This window comes from Hyla sarda, chromosome 3 (genome assembly GCF_029499605.1).
Source record: "Hyla sarda isolate aHylSar1 chromosome 3, aHylSar1.hap1, whole genome shotgun sequence".
Lineage (NCBI taxonomy): Eukaryota > Metazoa > Chordata > Amphibia > Anura > Hylidae > Hyla > Hyla sarda.
In genome coordinates this window covers 102,231,585-102,246,137 of record NC_079191.1, presented here as the reverse complement: position 1 = coordinate 102,246,137, position 14,553 = coordinate 102,231,585, and the positions used below count along the sequence as shown (strand labels likewise).

The window sequence follows — 14,553 nt, the reverse complement described above, 5'->3', positions numbered from 1 at the left end:
AACTGAACTAATTTATGCAGGAAAAGAGAGCAACCGCCGAGCCATGAAGTTCGCTCATCTCTAGTCATGTTGGTAAAAAGACTAATAAAACACTCCTGACTCTCTTCTGGAATTTTTACGGGAACAGTACCAAGGTCTAGCTGCAGCACATACATAACAGTCTGATTTATTATGCTTTTTTACGGTATATTTTATCCATTCTAACCATAGGTTAGTGTCTGAGGACCCGGTTTTAACTATCATGGTATCCTCAATTGTGGGGTCTACTATAGTCACCATTTGATCTTTAATCCCTTGGAGACGGAGGGTTTTCCAGTTTTTGCACTTTCGTTTATTCCTCCTTACCTTTTAAAAATCATAACCCTTTCAATTTTGCAGCTAAAAATCCATATCATGGCTTCTTTTTTGCGCCACCAATTCTACTTTGCAATGCCATCAGTCATTTTACCCAAAAATCTACGGCGAAACGGGAAAAAAAATAATTGTGTGAAAAAATGCAATTTTGTAACTTTTGGGGGCTTCCGTTTCTATGCAGTGCATTTTTCGTAGGTCCATACAATTAAAATTATACCCTACTTATATAGGTTTGATTATGTCGTACTTCTGGAAAAAATCATAACTACATGCAGGAAAATTTATACGTTTAAAATTGTCATCTTCAGACCCCTATAATTTTTTTATTTTCCTGCGTATGGGGTGGTATGAGGGCTCATTTTTTGCGCCATGATCTGATGTTTTTAGCGGTACCATTTATGTATTGATCGGACTTCTTGATCACTTTTTATTTTTTTTTATGATATAAAAAGTGACCAAAAATATCCGATTTTGGAATTTTTTTGCGCGTGTACACTATTGACCGTGTGGTTTAATTAACGATATATTTTTTATAATTCGGACATTTCCGCACACGGCGATACCACATATGTTTATTTTTATTTACACCGTTTTTTTTTTTTATTGGGAAAAGGGGGGGTGATTCAAACTTTTATTAGGGAAGGGGTAAATGATCTTTATTCACTTTTTGCAATGTTATAGCTCCCATAGGGGGCTATAACACTGCACACACTGATCTTTTACATTGATCAATGGTTTCTCATAGGAAACCATTGATCAATGATTCTGCCTCTTGACTGCTCATGCCTGGATCTCAGGCACTGAGCAGTCATTCGGCGATCGGACATCATGGAGGAAGGTAGGGACCCTCCTGCTGTCTTTACAGCTGTTGGGAATGCTGCAATTTCACGCGGACATCCCGAACACCACCCTGAGCTAACCGGCAGTGCTTTACTTTCACTTTAGATGCAGCATTCAACTTTGAAGGGTTAATTGCGATCAATGCCACGCGCTATTAGCCACGGGTCCCAGGATGGCCCCACTTTAAAGACAGGGAACAGGCGGAGGGCGTATAGTTACGCCCTCCGTTCCCAAGGAGTTAAAAGCCTGATCATGTTGCAGTATGGGATTTATTATTTGTCTTAAAGGAGATGTCCAGCGCAGACTTTTTCTATTTCATCCTGCCCGGGCTGAAAAAAAAGACAAAACAAACTTTCACTTCCCTCCATATGTTGCCCCGGAGCTCCGCAACTGCTGATTGGTCGGCCAGGCTGTTTACTTCCTACTTCCTTTAGGCCGGTATGTCACACGGCGCTTCAGCCTATCACTGGCCAAGGCGGGACATCGATGCGGCCTGTGATAGGCTGAAACACTGTGTGACGTAACGGGCTAAAGGAAGTAGGAAGCAGACAGCCCGGCCGACCGATCAGCTGTTGCAGAGCTCCGGGCAACATATGGAGGGAAGTGAAAGTTTGTTTTGTCTTTTTTTGCAGCCCGGGCAGGATGATATAGAAAAAGTCTGCGCTGGACATCTCCTTTAACTGATCTTTGAACTCATTTGAAATGGTCCTGTCCATTAGCCTGAATTCTCCCCAATTTCCCCTTGAGTATCCCTCCATGTACAACCCTAGAATATATTCTCCCTGATCTTGTGAACTGGGATTTTGTATCTTGATGGTAAGAGGCATACTAGAACCAGTTTTCCCATTTCTGTTGCAGGAGCCCGATTTAGTAAGTGTCATTCTCTGGAGTAGAGACTTGCCGGTATTGTCTTTTCTTCTATTGGCACTCTGTGGTCTATAGTCCCAGTCAGTCCCTGTGTTCCATCCCACTTCTTTCCAATAGTCACATTTATTCCCCCAGTAGTCATCAGTCACACATGCATATTGAATTGTCTGGGCCAACCCTTGGGTCATTGCCGATTCGGCCCAGTAGTGTTGTGGACTCGAATTGGGTTGCTGGGTTTGCACTCCACTTATACAAAAAAGGATATATATCAGGAACAATGGAATAGGAATAGGAACCCTATTGCAGTGCAAGGCGTGTATCCATGTTGATTTTCCTTCCAGTTTCACCGAGGTCGGAGTTGTCAGTAGAACCTGGTAAGGGCCTTCGAATCTAGGTTCCAGCGGCCCCCTCATGTGTCTCTTCACGATGACAAACTCTCAGGGCTGCAGATTGGGACTTCCTGGTTCAGCACCTGTATCTGGAATAGAAGAATAAACTGCAGCATGTGTTACTCTCTGCTCTTTATACAGTGTGATAACAAACTACCATACTATAATTTCCTGCACTAAACTGCTGAGGGTAGTAACATCCTAGCTTAGGGACCCCCCAAAAAGTGTCTCTTATGGGCTTAGACCTGTTGGCTGTCGGGGTGTGTTTCTAACAGAGTATAAAGCTATGGGAAGAACTTCTGGCCGTGGAAGGGACAGTTCTCTACTGGCTTTTAGGATCTTTAGAGTGCCATTCAGTCTTTTAACTTTCCCACTGCTCTGGGGATGATATGGGTTATGGAGTCCGAGGTCTGCTCCCACCATTTTCCAAAGTTCTCTTGTAATATCTGCAATGAAAGCCGGTCCTTGTTCGCTTTCAATTACTTCAGGGACTCCAAATCTGCATATCAGCTCTTTTAGTAGTTTCTTTACAGTAGTCTTTGCTGTAATATTATGGACCGGATAGGCTTCTGGCCATCCTGAGAACATGTCCACCGCTACTAGCACGTACTCAAACTTTCCACTTTTGGGCAATTGCATGTGGTCAATCTGGATCCTCTGAAATGGGTAGCAAGGTTTGGCCAAGTGTTTCTTTGGAGTATCTTCTGTTCTTCCAGGGTTACAGGTGTTGCAAATGTCACATCCCTTGATATATTGTTCAACTGGTGGTGTTATTCCTGGTGAAAGTTAGATTTTATTGATAGAAGTGATCATTTGTTTTTTTTCCTCAGTAAGTGACTCCATGAGCCCATAGAGACACCCCCATGTAAAGGGCTCAGGGAAGTCAAATCTTGTTTGGTTTTCTCCATAGGCTGTCCGATTCACTGAGCTTAGCTCCCATTTTCTCCCACATACTCTTTTCCTTGTCCAAGGCTTGAGTCTGGAACTGTTTCAGTGTCTTGAGTCCAGGGTTTTCATTTTCCTCTTCTGATTCTTCTGATTCTTTCTTCCGTTTTCTTGTAACCATGTATACCCTTGCTTCCTCTCGAGTGAGGGGCTGTATTGCAGCTGCTTGCCTTTGGCAATCTTTCATGCGCTTTGACTTTGATGATCACCACTTGTTTAGGCAATTTTAAGACTTCAATCAGGGTCCTGACAGCTTCAAAGTTCTTTATAGGGGTTCCATTTGCAGTCATGTACCCCCTCAAGGCCCATTTCAATCCGAAGTCCAGCGCCACTCCATGCCTATTGGCGGAGTCAGTGTAGATGTTGGCGGTTTGCCCTTCTGAAATATGGCAGGCTTCAGCTAAGGCAATAAGTTCCACCTCTTGTGCTGAAAAAGGGGGAGGAAGCGCTCTTGCCAGCAGAACTTCGAACGGGCTAACTACTGAGTATCCTGTGTGGAAGTTGCCACGTTCATCAGCATATCTGGACCCGTCTGTGTAGAGAGTAAAGGTTGCATTGTCCATTGATGTTTTTTGGACTGTTGGTAGATGTGATGTCTCCATTTCCATAACCTCTAAACAATTGTGCTCAGGGTCACCAAGGTCTCCATCATTTTGTTTGATGAGAGAGGAAGCAGGGTAGCAGGATTTAGGATTGTGCATTTTTGAAAAGTGACATTATCCGGGAGTAAGAGAGCATTTATTTGGCATTGAAAGTGGTTTTCTTTGGCATTGAGTCAAAATAGCTTTCAGATCATGTGGAGCGAGGATAATGATAGAATGTCCAAGAATGATGTCTGAGGTCTTGTCCAAAAGATCTTTTAGCTGCTATCACAGCTCGAAGGCAGGTGAATGCAGTTCGTGCAACAGGATCTAGTCTGCATGAGTAGTATCCCAAAAGTCTCAATTTGTCTCCATGTTTTTGCACATGAACTCCAGAGGCATGGCCCTTTGTTTCAGAGAGAAAGAGATAGTTTGGGATGCCAAGTGCTGGAGCAGACAAGATAAGGTCTTTTAGGCGGTTCAAACACTGTATGGCCTCCCATGAAAGTGGTTGCTTCTGAGCTATAGTTGGAATGGCATCATACAGAGGTTGCAATGGAATCCATTGTCGGCAGTAAGTGATCATACAAAGAAAGGCCTGTAGTTGCTTGACAGTTGTAGGTACTGGAATTTCCTGTATGGATTGCTTCCTGTCTTCTGTCAGGTGTTTAACTCCTTGAAAGATACAATGTCCTAGGAAGACAACTTTTTGTTGCATCTTGCGATGTGGCACAGAATAGAAGGTCATCGACGTATTGAAGTAAAGTCACATTATGATGGGCGCGTACCCATGGATCCAGACAGGTGGATAAGGCTTGAGAGAAGTGATTGGGGGAGCTCCTTGTGGCAAGCGGGTCCAGGTGTACTTGCCCGCCTTGGTGAGTAAAGGCAAAAAGATATTGGCAGTCTGGATGTAATGTAACGCTGAAGAAAGCATTGGCTAAGTCCAGAACAGTAAAGAACTTGGCATCTGGTGGTATAGAACTGAGCAGAGTATGTGGGTTGGGAACAATGGGAGTATCTAGAATTGTGACAGCATTAACGGTACGAAGATCATGTACCATGCAGAACTTCTCAGGTTGTCCTTTTGGGGTCGTCTTCTTTACTGGAAACAAAGGGGTGTTTGCTGGGGAGACACATTTGATTAAGGCTCCATTCTTGAGAAGAGTTCCAATTTGTTCAGATAGAGAAGCCTCTTGATTGGCTCTTAGAGAATATTGGGGTACTTTTGGAATCTTGGCACCAGGTTTCAAAAATACCTTAAAGGGGTACTCCGGTGCTTACACATCTTATCCCCTATCCAAAGGATAGTTGGTCCGGATTTAGTAAAGTCATGGGCACAGGCTTGCCATTGTCCTATAGAGGACGATAAGGTAGTTTTTGGAAGTCTGAATAGTAGGAGGAGCGAGGATTATTCTCAGATCCAGATTCTTGATCATTTCTAGATGGGACATGATTAGCTGGATTCTGTGGAGTCATTCTGTTGTCGGGTGTCCATTGTTGATTCATCCTGGAGTGGGGTGGGTGTCCAGGGAGAGGTCCAGATTGTCGTTGGTCCATATTATAATGGTCTTGTGACATCATTGGCCTTGCAGTGGCTGAATCCATTCAATAGTTGGAAGGAGGAGGTCTGGATCTGCAGTGTCGCTGGACATGTCCGGGTTTACCACATCTGTATCAGGTAATGTTTCTGACGGGTGGTCTTCGAGGGGCATAATTCAGAACACAGTACTGAGCAGGAACGGTTTGGGACTGAGGGACATAATTCTGAACCAGGTATTGAGCCGGGTGTGGTGGAGCTGCACCATTAAACATTGTTGGTGCATCTTGACAGACTGCCACATCCGAGCAATTCTTAGGAGGTGCAGCTTCAGTTTGTTTTTCAAAAGATTTGACAATGAGTAAGAGCTGTTTGGGTTAAAGTTCCACATATTCAGGCCTAGTGTCCATAAGCCTTTTCTTGGTAGCATCATGGAGGCCAGTAAAAAAAGGTGCTAATGAAGAGTGTCTTATGGAATTTGATTTCCAGGTCTTAACCTTGATCCTGGAACAGACTAAGTAGTCTAGAGAAAAACTTTTCAGCTGATTCCATAGGTTCCTGAGAGGCATCAGAGTCATTGGTGGAGCTTGAAGCTAGTCTGTCTCTGGCCCAGGCTTGGTAATTGTCGTCAGAATTTGATTCCGGAAGAGTATGTCTCTTAGTCCACAATAGCAGTGCTATCAAGAATGGCAAAAATCATAGGCCAGAAGGCGTCTCCAGTCCTGATAGGGACTAGATGATATAAATCCTTCCATATTGATGAGTAGGTCTGTTGGATTTGCTTGATTCTCTGTAGAAGGGCATTGGCTGTTCTTCTGGGTCAGGGAGTTGGGTGATGAGACTATTTACTTGCACCGGGGTAAAGGGAACATATTTATAAAGAGTCTCTGAAAGAGGTTTTTCAGTTACTTTATTTTCACCACTTTGAGTGGGTGGTATTGGCATAGATTGCGGCGGACTGGGTTTACGGATACCAAGCAGGAGATCGCTGGAGTCATTAGGCTGTATGTGCAAGAGTTTAGATGGCGTGGATTTAGGTAGGCCAGGTAGTAGGTCATCTGAATCATCATGTGACATTGGGTGTTTACCCAAGAGATTAGGTTGATTGAACAAGTTGACAGCATTCACCAGAGCTTGGACTGTTATGTATGTTTTAGAGATTTCCTGCAATGTGGGTATTGGCTGGTGATGTTTAAGAATGGACACTATTACACTGGTACAGATATCGGGGGGAAATCCGAAGAGACCAGAACTAATGAGTGGAATGGCCAGAGTGCAGGATTAACTATAGCTTGCACTCGCTGGGTTTCCATAGAACCCATGCCAACCCAGAGTAAGGTGTTATTCCAGATCTTTGTTTCAAGGTCCGGTTGAAAATTTTCAGGTACCATTTTTGATTTGATGGTTCAGGACATGATACTGTTGGAGGTATTGGGAGGCTCATGAAATTGCATCACAGTGGGTGTGATTGTATTATCAGGGGAATGTGGTATCTTTCCTGAGGACTGATGATGATGATCATTGGTAAATGAAACCGTGGATCAGGCTCACCTTGGGCTGGAGGATTTTTTACATTGGGCAGAGGTGCCTCTGGAGGCGTGGGTGTCTGACTTCTTGGTGAGGCCCAGCAATCCTTAGCAGAATCAAATACAGGGATTCCTGGTGGGGACTGGGCTGGGATCATAATAGACTTTGAGCCTACAATATGCCCTAGGGAGGAAGGTGTAGAAGGTACAAGGAGAGGGTGTGGTGGGTATTGGTGTTGGTATAGGCAGGTGTCCTGGTCATTGGGCACAAAGTAACCCTATCCTGAGTCATAACTGGAAAAAGGTGAAGTGCTTGTGCACTAAGATGGCTGCTAGAGGAAGGTCCATTTGAAAACCTTCCGGCAACTGGCAAGGCCTGTTTGGGTGTACTGGGTGAGGGCCCATTACAGGGAGTAGGTAGATTGGGTGAGCCAAGATGGCTGACAGCAGAGGAAGTGGGTGGGGCAGTACTTCCGGGTACACCAAGATTAGATACAATTCTCCTCCAAATAAAAGCAAGGTAAAATTAAGCGCTGAGACCAGGATAAAATTCAGGGTGTTTAATTACCCACAATGCACAATTCAGGCATGAACTATTAAACATCACCAGCCAAAAAAACATATCAGATAACTCTGATACAGCACAAAAACTACCAGCAGTACGATACACACAAAAGATATCCTCTGATATCTGATACTGGACTGGTACGATACAAATTATATCAGATAACTCTTATATGACACACAAGCTACCAGCAGTACGATAAACTCAAAAAATTATTGACTGATACAATATAAAAAGATATGAGAGTTAGCTTTTGTGCTGTATCAGAGTTAAAGCTATCAGAAGTACAGATTCAGAAAAGATATCAGGGATACAGATCACTCAACAGATACCAGAGATAAAAAATACTAAATCTATGGCACTTTTAATTCCCTTGACCGTATCCACTGAGTAGATCAAAAAATCTGAAATCTAAATCCAAGCAATCGAAAATGCCTATTAGATTTCTTAAAGCTCAAAAATCAAACAGAAATCTTATTAAGATGTGCATTTGACCTTGATTTGGTACACTCTGCTCTGTGATGCTGATAAGCCGTTCACAGTGAGCCAAAGAAGGAAAAAATGTTTACATGAAGCTGCAAAAATGTGACAGGCAAGTTTTCCCTTGCTCTATGTCTTCTGAACTTAAAACAGCAGCAGCCAGTCACTCTGAAATTGAGACCACACAGCGGGGAGATTCCCTATCGCTAAGAGCTAGTCCTAGAGGGTCGACATAAGCCGGCTCCCACAAAAACTGTCCAAAGACACAGATAAGCTACAGATTCATAAAGAAATCAGCAGACTTGCCGTGTTCACGTGGAGTTGATCAGTCTACTAATATTGAACAGTTCTGTGTCACCCTGGACGGCCGGGGGTGTGGGCCCACCAGACTTGACTCTTCCCTCAAGTGTGGTCCAGGGATCAGATCCCACTTCTGACACCAAATGTTAAGGTTGGCTGCTGGTTAGGCCTTAAAATGTGAGTGACTGCCGCTGTATACTGCTGAGTGTCGACACAAGAAATACACACCAAACTAAAATTAGAGTCATTGGTTATTTGAGTAGTGCATCTGTATATATTAGCATATTAAAGGGGTTATCCAGCATAAGGTGATTTTAGTATGTACCTGGCAGACAGTAACGGACATGCTTAGGAAGGATCTGCGCTTGTCTTGGGCTAAATGGCTATGCTGTGAGATTACCATAACACTGTGGCTAGCTTTCTGTGAACTTGTATTTCCTGTTTTCAGTTTTCTTGTTTGCCTACAAATCCCATGATACAATTTTCCTCCCTCCCACACATCAGCCACCCCACCCATTGAAGCATAAATGAGCTGCAGACCTGTGGTTTTCAATCAGAGTGCCTCCAGCTGTTGCATTACTTGCAGATTGCTCTCCATCCATTGAAGCAGACAGGCTCCCAGTCATCAGCTGACTTGTTTGCATCATCATTGTCTTTTGATGTGTAGTTTTTTGTGAATATTAGCCTTTTTTTTTATTTTTTTTGAACAGGTACAAAAGTTCAAAGAAAGCAGTGAACTGGACCAATATAAAGAAACCCATTTATCTCAGTAGGCTGGGAAATAACTTTGCAGACTGGTCTGCCTGCTGGGCCGGCTATTTGATCACCAAGGTACTGTACAATAATAATCTGAAAATAATCTGGAAAATGAAGCATTACATAGTTAAAATCAGCAGGCTGTCCTTGTGCTCAGACCTGCAAGTGATCATCTTTGTAGCTGCTCTTTGCTCTGCCATCCCCTTTAAGTTAAGAGACATAATAAAGGGTAACTGAGTTTTCATGAAAGATTGAAAAATAGCCCATGGCTACATTGTGTAAGGTTCATGTGCCGGTTGAATCATTCTATGGAGCTGCATTAATTGTATTTCCTGTACTTTTCACCCTTTTTTTGATGTTCAGTCCCTTGCATTTCTCTGTAGAGCAGATGGCATGTCCCTTATCTGGAAATAAGACAATAGTATAGACCAATAGGCTGCCAGCCATGATCTGAATTCTTGTCCCTTTATGTATACATGTTTACTAGGACAAGAGGAGACAGTCTTTCATCAAATTGTTCATAAAAACTTTGCCATACGCTGACAAACCACTAACATATTCTGCAGCCCAGTATCCTTTCTCTACATATTATAACTACCCCTATGTGTTCTGCATTTTGCAGCCATTTGTGTGATAGGTATGAGTATAGTGATGACTATACCAGTGGAAATCCAAAGTATTTCTATAAAGCCTAAGAAGCCTGCAGGATCAGTTCAATGCACATAAATGGGCAGATGGTTATATAACTGATCACCAAGGCAAATACTGACTAGCAGACAAAAAAAATAGTATAACAGTTCGGAAAACTCTCACAGGCATCTTGTAAGGCCCCTTTCACACTACAAAGTTGTTCTGTTAAAAGATCCGTTATAAACATCCATTAGAAAAGCTGTGAAACGTCTGTTACAAAATCCCATTCAAGTCTATGGGATTTTTTGATTATCCATTATGACCTGTTATAGCCCGTCATGAATAACGGACGTTATTTGTGACTGAAGAAAAAACGGCACATGCACTAATTTTTCTTCCGTCACAAGAAACGGGTAAATTAACGGCCGTTATTTTTAACATTGAAGTCTATGGCAGACGGATGAGCCTTTATGTCATCCGTTTGCACCTGGTTTATAATATCCGTTATTACTTCTGAGCATGCTCAGAAGAGGTGACATCAGCAGACTCCTGCAGTGCTGAGGGACTACTACTACTCCCATCATGGAAAAGACTTGTTTCCATGATGGGAGTAGTAATTCCCCGGCTGCGGGAGTCTACCGGTGGCTGGGGAGGCTACATTAGTGTTTGTACTACTACCCCCATCATGGAATAGACTCTGTTCCATGATGGGGGTTGTAGTACAGGGGCTGAGGGATTGATCGCGCAGTGTCTCAGAGAGACCCCATGCGATCAGAAGTTATAAAGCAGGGGAGCTGGCGGCATGGTCCTCAACCCTGCGATTTATCGTGTGTTTTTACTTTCATTTCTAAATCCCCCGCGGGGAGCCCTAAATGGCCGGTACCGAGGATCCATTCAGGGCTCTCCGCGTTTTTTTTTTAAATGAACATTGTGAGCGGCAGCGGGGGCCATGTGTATATTAAAAGCGCTGTGGGGGGCAAGATATATATGCTCCCCGCAGCGCATTAATAATGATATGACCCCCGCGGGCGCATTTATTTATATATATATATATATATATATATATATATATATATATATATATAAATAAAATTTATGTGTGAATGGGGCATGTATAATGTGCCCCAGCATTGCATTTCTCATATTATGCCACCGCAGCGCTATGTATGAAAAGTATTTCTATCAGCAGCCGGCAGGCCCGGTGATGATGATTCAATACTTTTCATACATAGCGCTGCAGGGGCATATGTATAGAAGCGTTGGGGGGGGCGACATATATACAGTTATCTGCTCCCCACAGCACTTCTATATACATATGCCACTGCAGCGCTATATATGAAAAGTAGATCTATCAGCAGCCGGCCGGCCCGATGATGCTGATACAATACTTTTCATTCATAGCGCTGCGGTGGCATATGTATATAGAAGTGCTGTGGGGGGGCAGAAAAGTATTGTATTGGCATCATCGGCCTGGCCGGCTCTGCTGATAGAAATACTTTTCATACATAGCTCTGTGGTGGCATAATATGAGAAATGCGGGGGGGGGGGGGGCGACGACATTATAAATGTGCCTGTGGGGGGTACATTATAAATGCGTCGGGGGGGCATATTATAAATGCGCTGGCGAGGGGTATATATCTATAATTGCGCTGGCAGGGGTATATATTTATAAATGTGCCGGTGGGGGGGGGGGGGTATATATTTTTAAATGCACTGACGGGGGTCATATCTTTATTAATGCGCTGCGGGTGACATATTATAAATGCGCTGGGGGGGGGCTAGATATATAGGCTATATGTCTGCCCCCCCAGCAGCGCTAAATATCTTGCCCCCCACAGTGCTTTTAATATACATATGGCCCCCGCTCCCACTAAGACTGTTCATTTTAAAAACCCCGCCGGGAGCCCTAAATGGCTCCCCAGTACTGGCCATTCAGTAAAAACACACGATACATTGCAGGGGAGCGCAGCATGCCACCAGCTCCCCTGCTTAATGCCTTCTGATCGCATCGGCTCTAAGAAGTGAGACCCAGTGTGATCAATCCCTCAGCCCCTGTACTACAACCCCCGTCATGGAACAGAGTCTGTTCCATGATGCGGGTAGTAGTACAAACACTAATGTAGCCTCCCCAGCCACCAGCAGACTCCTGCAGCCGGGGAATTACTACTCCCATCATGGAAACAAGTCTGTTCCATTATGGGAGTAATAGTAGTCCTGGCTGTGGGAGTCTGTACAATACAGAAATTTAGGTGCACTACCACAGTAGTGCACCTAAATTTCTGTATTGTATTATTCTAATTGTTACACATCCACACTGTTTATCTGGTGTAGGATTCTATTGTGGCACTTGTAGTCTGCTGCAGGCATCCTCCATTGTATGCATTTTTATGCTGGGGATCGCCCCTAGCAACGGACTACAAGGGCAGGATCTGCTCCCCCAGTATAAATGCACAACTGCCTTTGGGGTTGAGCACCTCCAGCCATTTGAGACCACGTTTTTTTTGTTGTTGTTGTGGGAGTCTGTAGTCAGAGGTGTTAAAACGGCTGAACATGAGGGATGTTATAACGGGTTTTAATGGATGAATATGCCCGTTATTTTGATGAACATTATTCAGCCGTTAGCACCCGTTATTTCATCCGTTATAATACATCTGTTTTTACACAGAAAACGGATGTTTAATAACGGATGAATACTCATAGTGTAAAAGGAGCTTAAGATGACAGGGAGCAGAGTCAGGTAATTTGAGCCAAGCAGCAATCCTGTGACTGATAACAGAGACAGTAAAGCAGCAACCCTGTTGTTGTTAGCAGATACAATAGAGCAGCAATCCTATGGCTCATAGCAGAGTCAGGACAATGGCAATCCTATGGTAGCTGGTAGCAGGGGCAGCAATCTTATGGTAGATAGCAGAGGCAGGAGAGGGCAATCTTATAGCTGGTAGCAGCATCAGTAGAACAGCAATTCAGTGAAACATAGCAGAGACAGGCTCTGTACACTGCAGTAAGCATGCAATCATAGCCCCACCCCTACTTCCTTTGTTCTGTCTCAATGTCTCTGTTAATAGAGACATCTTAAACCTAACAACCAGCAGTGAACAGCAAGTTCAATAAAAAGAAGACCCCTAGTGGCTGAAATGTACATGCGTTTTTCAGTGTAGGAACAGCAGAATTTTTAATGGAAGTGAATTGCACTTTGGATATTGCGCACATACACTATTAAATGTTAATAATAAATATGTTTTATGAAAAGTTAGTGAACATTACATTTTATTCTGTCATTGAGAGCAAGGTGAATTATTATATTTTATTTTTGGGAAACAACTTGACAGAGCAGAGACACTGAGGACCAATATGCAATGCTTTATATTTATGACGTAAAGATATCACATTTCCAAAATGTTCATTAGTTAAATAATATTATTATACTTGTAATTTGTGTATGCTGCAGGTCAGGCATGAGTTTGCCAGAAAAGTTTTTAATTGCTGCAGTATTATGATGAAACATGACTACAAAGTCACCATCTATCTTCTACCCCACATCCTTGTCTACGTTTTGCTAGGATGTAGCAAAGAAGATCAGAAAGAGGTATGTTTTATGAAAACATCTTATAGTATGTGTCTTAACAATCTAAGACTGATGTAAGAAAACAAAAATAAAGGAAAAATGTATTCTTGTATGCTTGGGAGACACAGAAGACTGTGGGTATATGCTGCTACCGCTAGAAGGTGACACTAAACAAGAAAAGGTGTTTGCTCCTCCTGCACAGCCTATACCCCTCCTGCAGACAATGAGCTTATTGTTTTTTTTTTTTTTTTTTTACTTAGTGTCCGTAGGAGGCAGACCTCTCCTTTAGTGTTATTTCTTCCATTTCAGTTGGTAATTGAGGTTTATCCTCTCAACCCTTTAAGAAGGGTCATCAGCATGGGCTGATGTAAACGTAATCCCACCTGAGCGTGCTAGAAATGGGAAACCAAGCAGTCCACTGCAATACTTTTTTTTTCACCGATCACCTTTCCCTTTTTTACTGTTTCTGATATAGCCTCCTAACTCCTCATAACTTACCAGGGTTTCCCCTCCTTTTTTGTGGGAAGGAAAGAGCAAAAAGCAGGATCACACAGTACTGTAGACTCCTGCTAGGTCTGGTCCCCTGTCTCTGTCCCTTGCCTGCCTCCCCTCATGGCAGCTGCTCTCTTCCAGCCTCCTCCAGCAGCCCTCTCCACTATGTGGTTCACTCACCTCATGGAGGCATTCAGTGAATGGCTGAAATGACAATTAGAGCTCCATGGCCTATATCCATTAAAGCTGTATTTGGGCACCTTGTGCTGATTAAAATCATATTTCTCGCTCTTCTTTGGGGGACACCTATACTCATGGTTATATGCTCTTGCCACCGGAGGCGCTGACACTAGGAAAAAGTCAGCTCCTCTCTGGCAGGATATACCCGCCCACTGAAAGTGAGGTAATCAATTTTAGCTAGTGTCAGTAGGAGGCAAGACACAGGTCTGGGAGCTCCCCAGACCTGGTCTTTTTATTATTATTTTCTAGTAAGGGCTGTTTAGTTAGGGTTTTCTTCCCTTTTTCAGGTGGGGGTTCAGGAGTATGGCGCTCACTGTTCCCCCATATGCGATGAAGGGGCACAGACATCAAGTTATGTACTGTTAACCCCTTTTTGCCAACAGCCAGCGTCTGGAGGTTGTACCCTGGCTCTGGGTCTCCCCACTGCCCCTGCTCGCCCCACTATCTTAGCCTGGTATGATGCAGCGTGGCCATAAGCTGGTA

General features: G+C 43.5%; 1 protein-coding gene across 3 annotated transcripts in view; it reads left to right on the top strand.

Moving 5' to 3' along the window:
• ATR (ATR serine/threonine kinase) overlaps nt 1–14,553 on the top strand; it is a 167,041-nt gene that overhangs the window by 114,077 nt on the left and 38,411 nt on the right. For all 3 annotated transcript variants that reach the window (XM_056564794.1, XM_056564796.1, XM_056564795.1), the window contains 2 exons: nt 9,098–9,218; nt 13,222–13,359. In XM_056564794.1, coding sequence (XP_056420769.1) covers nt 9,098–9,218; nt 13,222–13,359 — 259 coding nt within the window. The remainder of the gene's footprint in view (nt 1–9,097; nt 9,219–13,221; nt 13,360–14,553) is intronic.